At 39.4% G+C, this 14,727-nt stretch overlaps 1 protein-coding gene across 1 annotated transcript in view; it reads right to left on the reverse strand.

The window, feature by feature from the left end:
- Positions 1-4,504: 4,504 nt before the first annotated feature.
- Positions 4,505-14,727, reverse strand: part of LOC115583270 (butyrophilin-like protein 10) — a 21,171-nt gene continuing 10,948 nt past the window's right edge. The window contains exons 3-7 of the mRNA XM_030419932.1: positions 11,737-12,015; positions 11,469-11,576; positions 10,254-10,301; positions 9,675-9,727; positions 4,505-6,675 (exon numbers count right to left, since the gene is read on the reverse strand). Coding sequence (XP_030275792.1) covers positions 9,684-9,727; positions 10,254-10,301; positions 11,469-11,576; positions 11,737-12,015 — 479 coding nt within the window. The 3' untranslated portion in view covers positions 4,505-6,675; positions 9,675-9,683. The remainder of the gene's footprint in view (positions 6,676-9,674; positions 9,728-10,253; positions 10,302-11,468; positions 11,577-11,736; positions 12,016-14,727) is intronic.

Raw genomic sequence — 14,727 nt, forward strand, 5'->3', positions numbered from 1 at the left:
TTCACTGCATTATATGTATATTAGGATTCATATTTCTTAAAAACTACCGCTTGTTTCTCAACCATTCCACTCCAGACGTACAGTATTAGACCTCAGGATGACACCCAGAAACAATCAGTTCAATCTGATGTGGCATTTCAGAATAAAAGCCCTCTAAACTTGCATATTTCACTGCACTGAGAGTGTCCCGCAAAATGATCAGGGCAATGGAGAAACAAATGTCCGCCACCGTGAGTGACAGCAGAGATGAGGAGTTTGCAGCGAGTGCTGGTTGGCTGAATCGTTTCCTCCGCCGCAACAACTTCACTTGCAGAAGACAACTATTGCCCAGGAGGATGCCAGAGAATTCACAGAGAAGCTGGGTAAGTCTGTGACATTTTCATCCCGGACTTTTGAGAGGAAGGAATTAAACACCTGTCCCAAATAAACGCCTGTTCTGTTAAGTGACTGAAACAAATAAACACCCCGAATATTTTTTGGTATTTTACGGTAGGAGAAAGAACATTTCTCCACCCACAAAGTAGCTTGTTGTTGTGGATTTACACTAATTACAAACATTAAGACAATTCCCGTTACACAATTTTTATTACACATTTTTGACATATTTACTCACCCCTGCTTTCTTTTCGGCATCGTCTCGCTTCATTCTCCGTCTCTCCACTAAGATTCAGATCGGACGCGTAAGGGGTTGACCCATCAATGCGTGACGTCAGGCACAAATGCAAAATGGGCCCTCAAACTTGGAGCCAGACCTGCCCTGTACAGGACACCTGTCTCCCCCCCTCAGATATTGACGGGTAATTCGCACAATGCTTACAGGGATTTGTAATAATAAAATAATACTAGAACTAATAATAATAATAATAATAATAATAATAATAATAATAATAATGATAATACTAATAATACCAAAGCATGATAAATGAAGTGATGTTGAATGGCCTATGCCACAACCTATGTAGTTTTATCAAACAGTTAGATGTCATTAATAATAAAAGGACAGAATAACCCCAAAACACAAACTGGGAGGGAGTCATAAACGTCTTTCAGATCCTTTTGAGAGCATCTGATTATTACTTCCTCCTCCTTCACCCCATAGACGTGAACTGTAAAGTCAAGTTTGGGTCAAAATAAGAAAAATGTAATTTTAGGGAGTGTTGTGACAACACCATGCTGTTGTGTGTCATTTACAGCAGTGTTGTCAATGTTTAAGAGGGACTTCTACAATGTTCTGAGCTGTCTGTTTTCACACCAACTTCACCCAGGTTCTTTGAGGTTCTTTTGTCTCTGAAGGGGTGTCGTCCAGAGGTGAGTGCAGAGATCATGGTAAACAAGCCAGAATCAGAATCATCTTTATTGGGCAAGTAAATGAAATCCAAGGAATTGACTTTTGTTTTTTCGAAACGGGGTACATAGACGTAAACATGAACATAACATAAAAAACATTCAACTAGAACGAACAAGAACAACAGAGAATAGTAAGTTAAAAGAGCGTTCAGAGGTCCAGTCTATTATATATTTAAGTATGTATATTATATTATTTACATGGAGGATGTTGCTCAATTTTATATATATATATATATATATATATATATATATATATATATATATATATATATATATATATATATATATATATATATATATATATATATATATATATATATATATATGCACACATATATATGTGGATGATTCTGGAGTCAGGGGTTACTGACACTGAGTGACTGATCAACTGTTCATCAGTGTGACAACATGGGGACAAAACTGCAAAGAGGGCAGAAGTCATTCAAAGCTCAGTGGGTGCCTTGACACCACAGACTATTAGGACCTGCAAACAAGAAAAAAACCTGGATCAATTCAAGAGGGTAGCTGGTGGTTTTTAAAGCATTTTTATGGTACCCAAGCTGACTTAATAGTAGCATAACAAGTCAAAAGGCCTTTGATCTGCTATCACAAGATGAGGAGACTGATCGCGCCTTTGAGGAGGAAAAAAACATGAAAGAAAACTGTGAGCAATAGCAATGTAAAAAATAAGTATGCCTAAACAAAATATTTTTATATAATGAACAAACAAATAAACCGAAAAACAACTCATACATGAATAAAAACAAAATACCAAAACAGTGTATCTGATTAAATTTTGTGATATCATAACTGTGGAAATGTGTGTGGTGAGGATTGAGCTTTTGGCCTACAAAAATCAGGTTAATTGCTTTTTCCCCTGGGCTCTTTTCAAGTGAATATTTCATAATCCTGTGTTAAATGGTTTCTGAAACTCAGTTGGTGTCCATGCATGTGAACTGTGGACCACAATAACACTCATATGTTGCATAAATACATATGTTATTGACCACAGCAGCAAACTGTAGCTTGCCATTTGTTTGTCTCCACTTTCACCTCAAGTTTTAGATAGGATGGCATTGAGAAATGTCAATTGAGAAGATGTCCCCCATCCTCCTTGTAGTTACTTTTTGCAACCATCCATATTTCCCCCTCACAGGTTGACTCTGACATCACTTTATTGTGTCACCTGACCTGAAGCATGTAAACATAACTGGTTTATCAGGACTGGTGGTTTTAAAAGAACAGCATGGGTGAATTTGTCTACTGAGACATGAATCTATGCCATACTTGATGAAGAACACAATTTTCAATCTTTGCAGATATTTTTTAGTGTTTTAGTATTCCAGTCAGTGCATAAAAAGATTCAAACTCGAAAGATAAGAAATTCAATACACAAGTGTGTTGTTTATCATCCTGTTCCACTGCCATAGTATGATTTCCAGACACCTGTGCCTCTCACTGTAATCAAAAAATAAATATTGTCACGATCATTAGGATTAGACAAAAGACGAAATCTTCAGATGATAGCCCAGACAAACACTTTTCCATTGTCGGTCTTGTTTAGTCTGTGGAATGATTAATATCAATGTGTAATTGAAGGCGTGAAAGTTTTAATGTTACAATATACATTTCTTTTATTCAGAAATGCCACATCAGATTGAACTGATTTTTTCTGGGTGTCATCCTGACGTCTAGTAGTATAAGTCTAGTGTGGAATGGTCGAGTAATAACGGGCGGTTAAAAAGAATAATGTAATCTACATACATAGAGTACAGTCAAATTGAAAACTTCAGAGGGCTTTTATTTTGAAATCGCACATCAGATTGACCTGATTGTTTCTGAGTGTCATCCTGAAGTCTATTACTGTACGCCTGGAGTGGAATGGTCGAGAAATAACCGGTAGTTTTTAAGAAATATGAATCCTAATATACATATAATAGAGTTCTCAACGGGTCGTGGCCGGCCCAACAAACCCGACCGGACCCGCAGGTTCGGGCCGAAAAATACGCAAATGAGCCGGGTCGGGTCGGGCCTCGGGCTTCCTTTTTTATAAAAAACATTTCATAAAACACATTTCTTGCAGGTTGTAAATTATATAGGCCTATTGTTTGTTGTGAATCATCGCTGTTCACGTGTGGTTAGAGTAAGTTATTCTGGCTGCCTGCTACATTGGGAGGAGCAGACAGACCTGACGCCCCTGCGTAAAGTCATGATAACAAGTGTATGAGGAAAACAATGCAGGCGCGCGGGGGGCGGGTTCGGGCCTGGTTCGGCAGACAATTCATGCTGGTGTGTCGGGCTGCGTCGGGTTCGGGCTTAAAAACCCACGGCCGGGTCGGGTCGGGTTGTAATTTTCAGGCCCGTTGAGAACTCTAACATATAATGCAGTGAAATATGCAAGTTCAGAGGGAGTTTAGTTTGAAATGCCACATCAGATTGAACTGATTTTTACTTGGTGTCATCCTGAGGTCGAGTACTATCAGTCTGAAGTGGAAGGGTCGAGTAATAACGGGTATTATTTATTTATTTATTTATTTATTTTTACGTTAACCTTAATGTAAAGGAAATGTGAACCTGTAACGGGCTTTTATTTTGAAATGCAACATCAAATTGACGGGAGTTTTTGTTACGCCCTGAGATCGTTGTGGAAGGCTGCTTTTAATTTGAAACGACTCTTTTCTCGCTATTATCGTAATGTGCCGTACATGCGCGCACCGCAAAATAACGTGTGGGCTGGCTTGACCGCAGTCCATGGACAATGAAGTTGGATGAAATTTTACGAGTTGTATTGGCCCTTTAAAGGTATTTCAACAGGTAAAAAGGAGTGGATTGGTTATAATCTGTCAAATATAAACACCAGGAGGGAAATCAAGTGAATATGATGCAGAAACAACCTTTCAGTCACGAGGTCGGAGCTGTAATCACTTTATGGCAGTAATAACCACAACAGACTAATTTAATGAATATCTCTCACATGTATTCAGTGATGTTATCCAAGTATCACAATGCCAAAGTAATGTAACTTCAATTGACCTTTGTATTACTTCAGTATGCATTTAAATATTTATAATATTAGTAATAATTAATTCAAACAACGGTCCAGTGTAAAGTAACTGATGCACTTTGAATGAGAATGAACAGGAAATGATCATCAACCTTTTGGGTTAATTCAGTTTATTAAAGTGAGTAACGAGCGCTGACAGGCTTCATGTTCAGGCTGATACACAGTTCAACTGATCAATGACCAACAATGTCTTTGACCCCAAACACAGAGTGTTTAATTAAACCAGAAACAATATAATGTGATTGTTGATTGTTTCAACTTGTATTCATAAAATAAACACACAATTATTTTGTATAACTTGTTTTATGTATTTAAAAGTATTTGAATTGAAAAGATAAGTTCAGTGCACGTTTGTCTTTGAAGACTCTTTCGTAACACTTTCGCTATTTAAAACTGGTTCCATTAAATCAAAACACAAAACCAACACAAATAATATGAAAACATTAAATCCAAAATCCTCCTGTACTGATAATAAATGACTGAATGACTTTTAAAGCCCCAGCAGTGATTTTCACTGTTCACACACATGCAGCTTCATTCAGGAACATGTTCACGCTGCAGCTGGATGCAGGAACAGAGACAGCTGAGCGTCTGGCAGCACATCTGGATAACTGCCATGAAACCCAACAGAAGGTCCACGTCGGTGGTCGCAGCACAAACACCAGCTCTGTGTGCAAATAAACATCTTTGTCTTCTGAATACATGAACATCACATCACAATAAGGCCGAGTCTTAACTGCTGCCTGCAGTTTGCTGCATGTCGTGTTACAGCAGAGGATCAGAGGCGCTGCAGCTGCAAGTTAAACTGTAACTTCTTATTTTATATTTACATGGCAACACATTATTCTCCCATATGAATACACAAATATATACACAAATCTACAAACAGGGTTTCCACCCACACGTGCAAACATTTAAAGGCAAGTTAATCATATAAATCCATTCAAAATCCTTTGAAGTCAACACATTTCTTATCAGTTCTAGTTTTATCTGTGTGTGAGTGTGTTCCTCCTTCATCTGCATCAAACTGTCCTCACTCACAGATACCAGCTGCAGAAAAACACCTGATGTGTTTTCATCATGATCCACATTATTCCCTGAGAAATTAACACAATCAGAAACAGGTGAAATCAATCCGTCCTCAGTGGAAGGAACTAAAACAAGGTCTGGATTTCTACAATCCACCTGCACATCAAAAGACTTTTGAAAACCTACAAAACATGTAAAAGTGGAATTTCCTCCAACATGTAGTTCTGATGACAGTTGATGATGAATGTTTATCTGCCAGGCTCTGAGGTTTTAATATCTTCTATTCCAGATTTAGTTTAGCTTTTCCTACAGTCTGTTTAACTTGTTCTATAATAATATCACCACTCAGAACATCAGAGTTATCTGATGAAGCTTCCTGTAAAAACTCTTTAACTCCTTCAGACACAAATTTATTTCTTCCAGAATTGTTTGGCCTGTATTTTTAATTGATCCAGATGTAGTTTTGTCCTTTTAAAGGCACCACATGGTTTAAATACATTATATTTACATGATATATTTTAAATACAGCCCAAGAACCAGGGTCTTCAGGTGAGACATTCACCTGATTCAGGGTTTGGTTTCACTCTTTGACCTCTTGGAGATAATTACATATTTATATTGGAAACAATAATTATGTTGATTCATAATACCTGTAACTCAGGTTAGTTTCATCATGTCCCTGTTAAGTTTTGTCATCGTCACATTTCTGCTCTGTGTTGTTGAGTTGTGTCGCTTCATGTCGCTCATTTATGTGACATAATGTCGTTAACAACAGTTCAATTTCAACGTGAGAGAAGAGAAACACAATGAGAAAGATAATGAGATGAAGAAACAAGACATTATATCAAGAAACAAAAAGCAAAAATCAAAAGCAAAAAATACAAAGTTCTAAAATGTGTTGACGTCAACGATCACGTTGAGTCACAGCGACTGTAGAGATTTAAATTAATCAACACAAAACTGCTGTAATAAAAACAATCTGAGTGAAACCTGTTAGATATTTGTTGATATCAGTTGTCGTGATTTACGAGGCTGTAGATTTATCAGAACAACTCTGACCAACAAATGTCATATTTACATTATCACAGACACACACACACACACACACACACACACACACACACACACACACACACACACCTTTAAAACAGGTATGAAATATAAGACTTCAGTGGCTGGAGGCCTCTACATCCATTCACGTGAAAGATCGTTTTTCTCTCCTGGGTCACAGACACCTGCAGAAAACAAACATATGCATTATGTAGAGTCGAGCTTTATATTAAACAGAACAGATTTTGCTGGATAACAAAAGATTTTAATGTTTGTTTCATCTTTCAAATGTCTGTTTTCTAACAGTCAGTAATGGAGAGTGAAAGATTTATCTGACTGGTTTCAGTCAGTGTGTTTTAAAGACTCTGAACTCGACACCAAACACAAATCCTGTTAAATCATTTTAGCCTCTTTCACACTGCCATCTGCATGTGGGGATCCTGCGCCAATTCTCCGCACCCTCCTCTGTGTGAAAGTTTTAGATGTGGAGAGGGGGAAAATTTCGCTCCGGCGCTGATCTGCCTCTGGAGGTAGTATCAGGGCCGCATTATTGGTGAGCCGTCCCAGTATGAACGGATAATCCGGAGGCTCGGAGCGAGGGCGTGTCGGTCTGACAGTCTGATAACTACACAGGTCTTTCACTCAACTAAATACAGAGAAATGTCCCACAAAGCAACGTTACATGACCGAACAAAAGTAACGTAGTAACTGTAACTGTCTTTAGCAACTTATATGAGGAAAACAAATACCACAGCTGTACGTGGAGAAGCGCCTGTCCTCCTGTCTGTCCTCCTGTCTGTCCTACTGACTCTTCGTCACATTTCTGATAAAAAAACAGCGCCTGTCACCACATAAAACTTGAACTCACCGAGTGTTTGTGATGAAAATAAATCACCGCGACCGCCAGCCCTCCTGACCGAGACTTCAGTGAGCTTTCCCCCAGAAAACAGCCTCTGTCCCCGCGAGTGACAGAGTCAGACGGCGTCCTGTTTACTGATGGTGATTATGTATAATTATGTGATTTAGCATGAAAAACTTCACTCCGTCACTTTCCAGGATGTTTAGTGGGTCAGGATCTCAATCACTACACGTTATAACAGCATCCATATGATTATAAACTGTCCGCGGGTTTAGATTAACAGGGGAACACCTGGGGAACACCTGGGGAGACACCGACGTCATCAACATGACGTATACCATCACGCCTCTTTAGGAGCCGCAGCGCCGGCTTTCTGTGTGAATTACACACGTGAAGGCGGAGATGCTTCGCTTTGTGTGAATCACCATCGGCGAATTGCCGAACCACCGCTCCGGGGATAATGCGGAGAGGCTGTTTAAAAATGGCTACTGACTCACATTTAATGATGTCATGATTTCAGCTTCCATCGCTTCCTGTCAGGAATATTATAATCATCTATTAATGGCTAACTGTTAACTGTTAATAATGATCACTGATCAATCACAGCTGTGAGTCACAGAGCTGATACCAGAACATGTTCAGCTCTTTGGCTTCATAAACTCATCAATTCATTCATTATTAATATGGAATCTGATGGAATCAGAAACCATTAGCCTAGCTTTAGCATTAAAGCCATAAACAGTGTGAAACAGTCAGCCTGGTGCTGGAAGGTGTGTTTCTAACTAATGTCTATCTTTATGCTAAGCTAAGCTAAGCTAAGCTAACCACCTCCTGAGTTTAACTCCACAACTAACAGACATGTAACAGTGGAATCAATCAGCCATCAGTCTCTCTGTGACTGAAAGCCAATACAGGTGAACTGTCCCTTTAAAGGTTACAGCCTGACATATTCAGTCCTCCAACATTCAGACCAGAAGTATTAAACCTACAGATCTGAAAACTGGTCAACATCCTGTATTTCCATCCCTTCCTGCAGCCAGCTGGCTTTTAGGAATCAGTCAGAGAGTTAATGTGAAGAATCTCATGTCAGATGATGAACTGGCTCAAAGGGACAGTTCACTCCAGAATCACTGATACATGTTCAGTGTTAGAGTAACCAAACATAAGTACTCAGGTAGAAGTAAAAGCAGTAATCAGAGTAACTACTAGAGTAAGAGAACAAAATTAATTTAAATGATCAGAATAACTAATATTAGAGCTGGTAAATACGGTTCCTTTTAAGGATTCGAGTCATTATGAGTCGCTCACTAAACTGAACCGGGTTGTGCGAGTCACTTGAGTCAGTATTGTCTAATCACCATAGAAACTCAGTCCTAGCCCGTTGTCTCTTAACCACTAATGTAGTAAAAAACACAGTGCAATAAAACATTATATACATGATTGGAAAAATAAAAGAGATACTAAAATGAAATAAAATAAAACAAATAAATAATAGAGTACTGAGGTAGGAACGGTGTAAATGGATACATTTCCCAAATAGAGATAATTACAGCCTACTTACAATATACTACTTAATATTTATATATAATATTTATATATGAATTATTTATTTTGCAAAGATCGATCAACCTAATTTCATCTTATTATGCTACATCTATACACCAAACCTACAGTAGCCTCAGCTACCTGCAGAACATTGTGTATGTTATTTCAGAAGTGGAAGAACGGCTTCTGTTGTACTATAACAGGGATGTGCTTTTCACGCAGACTCAAGGAAGAGACTTCACTAACTCGTCTGCTACTCATTCAGAACGTAGCCGGCTGTTTCTGCTATCCTGCTCTGACTGAGTTGCGGGCGTTTCTGGCATCGCAGCTCGCGAGCTAGTGCTACGACGAGTTGGCTGTGTTTCCGGCTGTGTGCTATGAGCTACTAGCTACAATTGTTTCCCACATCGGCTTGCGGGCTAGCTCGCGAGCCTCCATGTCGCTACCTAGAAGTTCATAGCACGCTCGTAGCAATCTCGGGGCAAGCTTGCTATGTATACGGCTCTGCATGACGCTATTTAACATTTTGGATTTGATTATAGTAGGACTCAAGTGATTTGAGTTAATGATACCAGAGATTCGCGACTCACAGGTTACTTATTATACAGGTTAATGACTCAAATGAGTCAGGATTCATACAACTCTAACTAATATTAAATAGTTATTAACAACAATTTGAGAATGTTCTTCACTACAACAGACGGCAAACTAGAACACCAACATACTACAGCAAGAAGATGAAGAAAGAGAAGAGGATGAAAAGAGAGAGTTCATACTTACTGCTGTCTGTCACCTGATTTTTGATGCACTGTATCTCACTGGAATCTCTCTGTCTGTAAATATTAGCAGTGAGTGTTATTTGACAGCCTCCTGCTGTAGCTTCAGTCATTATCCTGCTTCATGTCATGTGGTAGATAACAGAGCATCAGCAGACCTGAGACCAGCTGATAATCTACTCAAGTAAAAGTATTCTGTAATAAACTACTCAGAAAAGTAAAATGTATTCAAAAACGTTACTCAAATATATGTCATGTAAATGTAATGATACATTATCATTATTATGATACATGGCCATCGTCATCCTTCTACTTTCGGCTCACGGCCCCGGGAAAAAAAAGTCAAGCCTGCGCAGAACGCAAAATCTGATCCGATCTGATGGAGCGTATACACAAGAAATGCGACTATCAATTGAATAATCTAGGTGTTTTAATCGGACTATGAGAAATCCGATCTGGTCCGATTTTTGTCAGACTAAGGTGTATACATGCATCTTAAAAATCCGATCATAGTCGGACTAACACAGTAATTCTGTTTTCTCGAGTGTCATGTAAACACACTGATTGTTGAGGGGTGACTTACATTGCACCTTTGAATCATCCCAAGAATGTATTATCCACTGACGAAAACCTGCAGAAAACAGAAAAAAGTAAACATTACATGAAGTCAACTTTTCTATGACACAGAAATGATTCTGGTGGAGATTTTAATGTTTGTTTCATCTTTTAAAAGTCTGTTTTCAAACAGTCAAGAATGGAGAGTGAAAGTTGGTCTGAACGGTTTCAGTTTTACTTTCATTGTTTTACAGAAGAATCTCAATGTTCAATGTTCCACTGAGGTCGACCACCAAACAGAACATTAGATCACCGTCTCTCATTTAATTATATGTCATGATTTCAGCTTCATCAGTACAGATTAGGATTATTATAAACATCCAATTCAAACTCAGCCATCAGTCTCTCTGTGACAGAAAGCTAACACTGGTAAGAGTATTACTTAAAGTGTTGAACTGTCCCTTTAAAGGTTACAGCCTGACATATTCAGTCCTCCAACATTCAGACCAGAAGTATTAAACCTACAGATCTGAAAACTGGTCCAGTGGATCCTGTTTTAAGTCTGTTTCTGCAGTCAGACGGCTTTTAACAAACCGTTCTGAGAGTTAATCCAAAGAATCAACTGGATTAAAGGAGCATTCTGTACTTTTAATCAGAAGAGAAAGATCTTCATTGACTGATTTGTTTTCATGACTGAATAAACTGAAGAAACAAACAATTTCATGCTGTATTACTTTGTTTATATGTGGTGGACCCTGCCACCTTTCTACCTTCAAGCAGTGTTCTGGAACCTTATTTTCCTCTGAGAACAGTTTGTTTATTCACTGATGGAATAAATAAATATTTCTGAGTTTGCATCATTGCCTCATTAGTATTGTAAATATTAAAATTCTGAGTTTGAATTTCTTCAAAACAACATTGCACCTCTTTAAAAAGTTATTAATTTGTATCCAGATGAGCCTTTTTGTTTGTCTTAATTATGTTTATCAGCAGAAAGCTTCAGGATGTAGAGCCTCCACTTTCAAACGTTACGAAAAACATGAGTGAGTGACATTCAGAGGTCTGTCTGATGGAACTTCAGTGAATCAAGTGATTAACTTTAATGAGTCAGAATTAGAACCGGATGTAAATAAACAGAAGGGTTCAAATCTGAGGTGACAAAAACAAACTGGACGTGATTGTATTGTAATGTTGATGTCTGCACATGATGGATATGTTGGTGTAATATATGATATAAACTTACTTCTACATATACAGCACACTACAGCAACAGCCAGAAGTAAAACTGCAGCAAGCACACCAAGGACTATAGTTGCCCTCCTCCACAGCTCTACTTCTCTGGATAATTCCTCTGAAATACATCAGAAGAAGTTAATGTAAAACTCAAAATGTTACTGCATGTCATGTTCATTACTCTGAACATCAGCACAAACAACAAATACATGTAAATTTAATAACACGTGAACAATGAAAATTATTTGATGACTAAACCATCAGGAAAGAAATCTCACCATTTAACTGCACGAAGGTCTCAGAATAACTCTGATGGCTCAGTTCCTCCTGAGTGACCACACAGCGGTAGTGGTCAGATTTGGTCACAGTGGTCTTGAGGATAACGTTGTAGCTGCTGCTTCTCTCTGAGACCTGAGGCTCCTCAGCAGGAAGGATGTTTCCAGAGCTGTCCTGCCACTCCACTTTAGGTTTTGGAGAAGCTCCTCGAACTTCACACTGCAGCAGAGACCAGTCCTTTGTTTCATCCAGTGTGGTGATGAGGGGCTTTGGAGATGCACCTGTGAACATCATATGAACAACAGCTTATTAAGGGCAGAACAGCATTTACTACTGGACTGTGAGACATTAAGTGTAACTGAGGCACCAGTGATGAAATCATGGCATGTTGTTTTTATCCTTCACTGACTGAAACACACTGTGTTATAGAGAGAAGACAGCAGAGAAGCAGAGAAGCACAATGTGAGGCTCACACTAGATTTACAACCTGCTTTGTGTCACTACAATGTTGGAAGTGACACAAATGAACAATGTTGAACTTCTCTCTATCCTGCCTGCGCCCACAAACACCTCACCTTCTCGCCCGCAAAACTCCAGCAAAACACTTCATCCATCAGATTTCACATCAACTACAGACTGTTGATCCACAGACACACAGAGTTCAGTCAGAACTTGAGGAGGAGAGAAAGCTGCCGTCTCTTTTGTATCCTGTGACCAAACTGTCTAAACCAGATGGTGCAACTATGAACCACATTCTGTCACTACACGGCCTGTTTCTTAGTAACTGTTTTGCTGCAAAGTCACTGACATATTAGCCCCATTCACACTACAGTTTGAATGCGGGGATCCAGCGCCAATTCTCCTCCTCCTCTGTGTGAAAGTTCAACAGCCCCCAGTGTGAATGGATAAGCCAGCGGCGCAGAGCAGGGCCTTCGATTTGATGATGTGTTAAGAAGTAGCCGGGGGATTTAAAGACCAGCTGGCAGCAGTAAACAGATAACATTTACCTAAGCAAGGGATAACACCCAGGTTACAACGAAGCTAAAGGCACTTAGGAAGAAGTACCACCAGGTGAACGACCATAACAACAGGAGTGGTCGAGGACGGCTGGAGTGGCCATATTTTGCCTTGTGTCAGTCCATCGGGGGGGCAAGCCAATCTCTGCCAATCTGGTGTGCCTGATTAGCAGCCTGGATGTAGCGGCTGAGAACGTTGGCGAGACGTCTCCCTCCTGCATCACCAGCAGCTCAAAACTTCGTGCTTTTGTTTCGTGTTTTTCTCCTTGTCCTGTTCTGTGTGCTTGCCAACAAAAGGCTGTTTCAATAACAGCTGTTTTCTGTTGTTCTCTAGCATGCCCACCACCACACAAAAAGCAGAAGTTGAACAAGGCCCAGGTCAACAATAAGGACATTAAGGATCAATGTTTCTGTACTTTGAAAAAAGAGTCTGAATTTAAACTGTGAAACAAGACACAGATCAAATAAGAACCACGATCCTGTTCTCTGTTTGTTTCTCTGCTAAAATGCTTTCAGAAACATATTTTAGTGACTGTTTAGATGTAATACAGTAATTGTCAAAACTTTACATACACTCTCCTAAAGAACACGTTTGTCAGTCTCCAGTTCCAAACATTTTCTGTGTAAGAGTGACAATTTCTTTCTGTGATGGAATCAGAGGAACGCAAACTACTTTGTCACTAAATTCAGTTCACAAACAGGAACAGTTTGGTTCCTTGACTACCTCACCAACCGGCCACAGTATGTGAGGACTCGGGACTATGTGTTGGACACGGTTGTCTGCAGTATGGGGGCCCCACAGGGAGTCCTGGCCCCTTTCCTGTTCACCCTGTACACCGCAGACTTCTACCACCAATCCTCTCACTGCCATCTGCAAAAGTTCTCTGATGACTCTGCTATCGTCGGCCTCATCAGGGACGACAGAGCCTACAGAGAACTTCTTCAGGACTTTGTGGACTGGTGCCAGTGAAACCACCTCCAGCTCAATGCAGGGAAGACCAAAGAGCTGGTGGTGGATTTCTGCAGGCACAAACATCCCTGCACAGAGGTGAACATCCTGGGAACAAACATTGAGATGGTGACATCTTACAGTACCTGGGAGTTCACCTGAACAATAAACTGGACTGGACTGATAACACTGCAGCTACATACAGGAAAGTTCAGAGCAGACTGTATCTGCTGAGGAAGCTCAGGTCCTTTGGAGTGCAGGGGGCACTCCTTACCTCTTTCTATGACTCTGTGGTGGCATCAGCCATTTTCTATGGAGTTGTCTGCTGGAGCAGCAGCATCTCAGCAGCAGACAGGAGGAGACTTGAAAAACTTATCAAGAAGGCCAGCTCCACCCTGGGATGCCCTCTTGACTCAGTGCAGGTGGTGAGAGAGAGCAGGATGATGAACAAGCTGTCATCGCTGCTGATGCAGGAGTCCAACCTGCAGGTCACTCTCACAGCACTGGGCAGCTCCTTCAGCAACAGACTGATACACCCTCAGTGTGAAGGAGAGGTATCGCAGGTCCTTCCTGCTGCTGTCAGACTGTACAACCAGCACTGCTCCATATAGACCTCACCCTAGACCTAACTAATTTTTAGTTTGCACTATCTGGTCAATTTTCTTAATACCCATATTTATTGTTTGTAAATAACAATTCACTGCCACACTGTTTATAATTACATGTTTTACTTTTTTACAATATTATGTTCATATGTATATATGAGTTTATTCTATTTCTTACTTTTTAATTATATTGTTTACTTTTTACTATTGTTATTGTTTTTTATAATACTATTGTCGTTTGACTGCTGTGGCAAACACATTTCCCTGTTTGTTATATATATACACATATGTATATATACACATATGTATATATATATATATGTATATATACACATATGTATATATATATATATATATATATACACATATGTATATATATATATATATATATACAATATGTATATATATATATATTACACATAT

This window comes from Sparus aurata, chromosome 6 (assembly GCF_900880675.1).
Source record: "Sparus aurata chromosome 6, fSpaAur1.1, whole genome shotgun sequence".
NCBI classification, from domain to species: domain Eukaryota; kingdom Metazoa; phylum Chordata; class Actinopteri; order Spariformes; family Sparidae; genus Sparus; species Sparus aurata.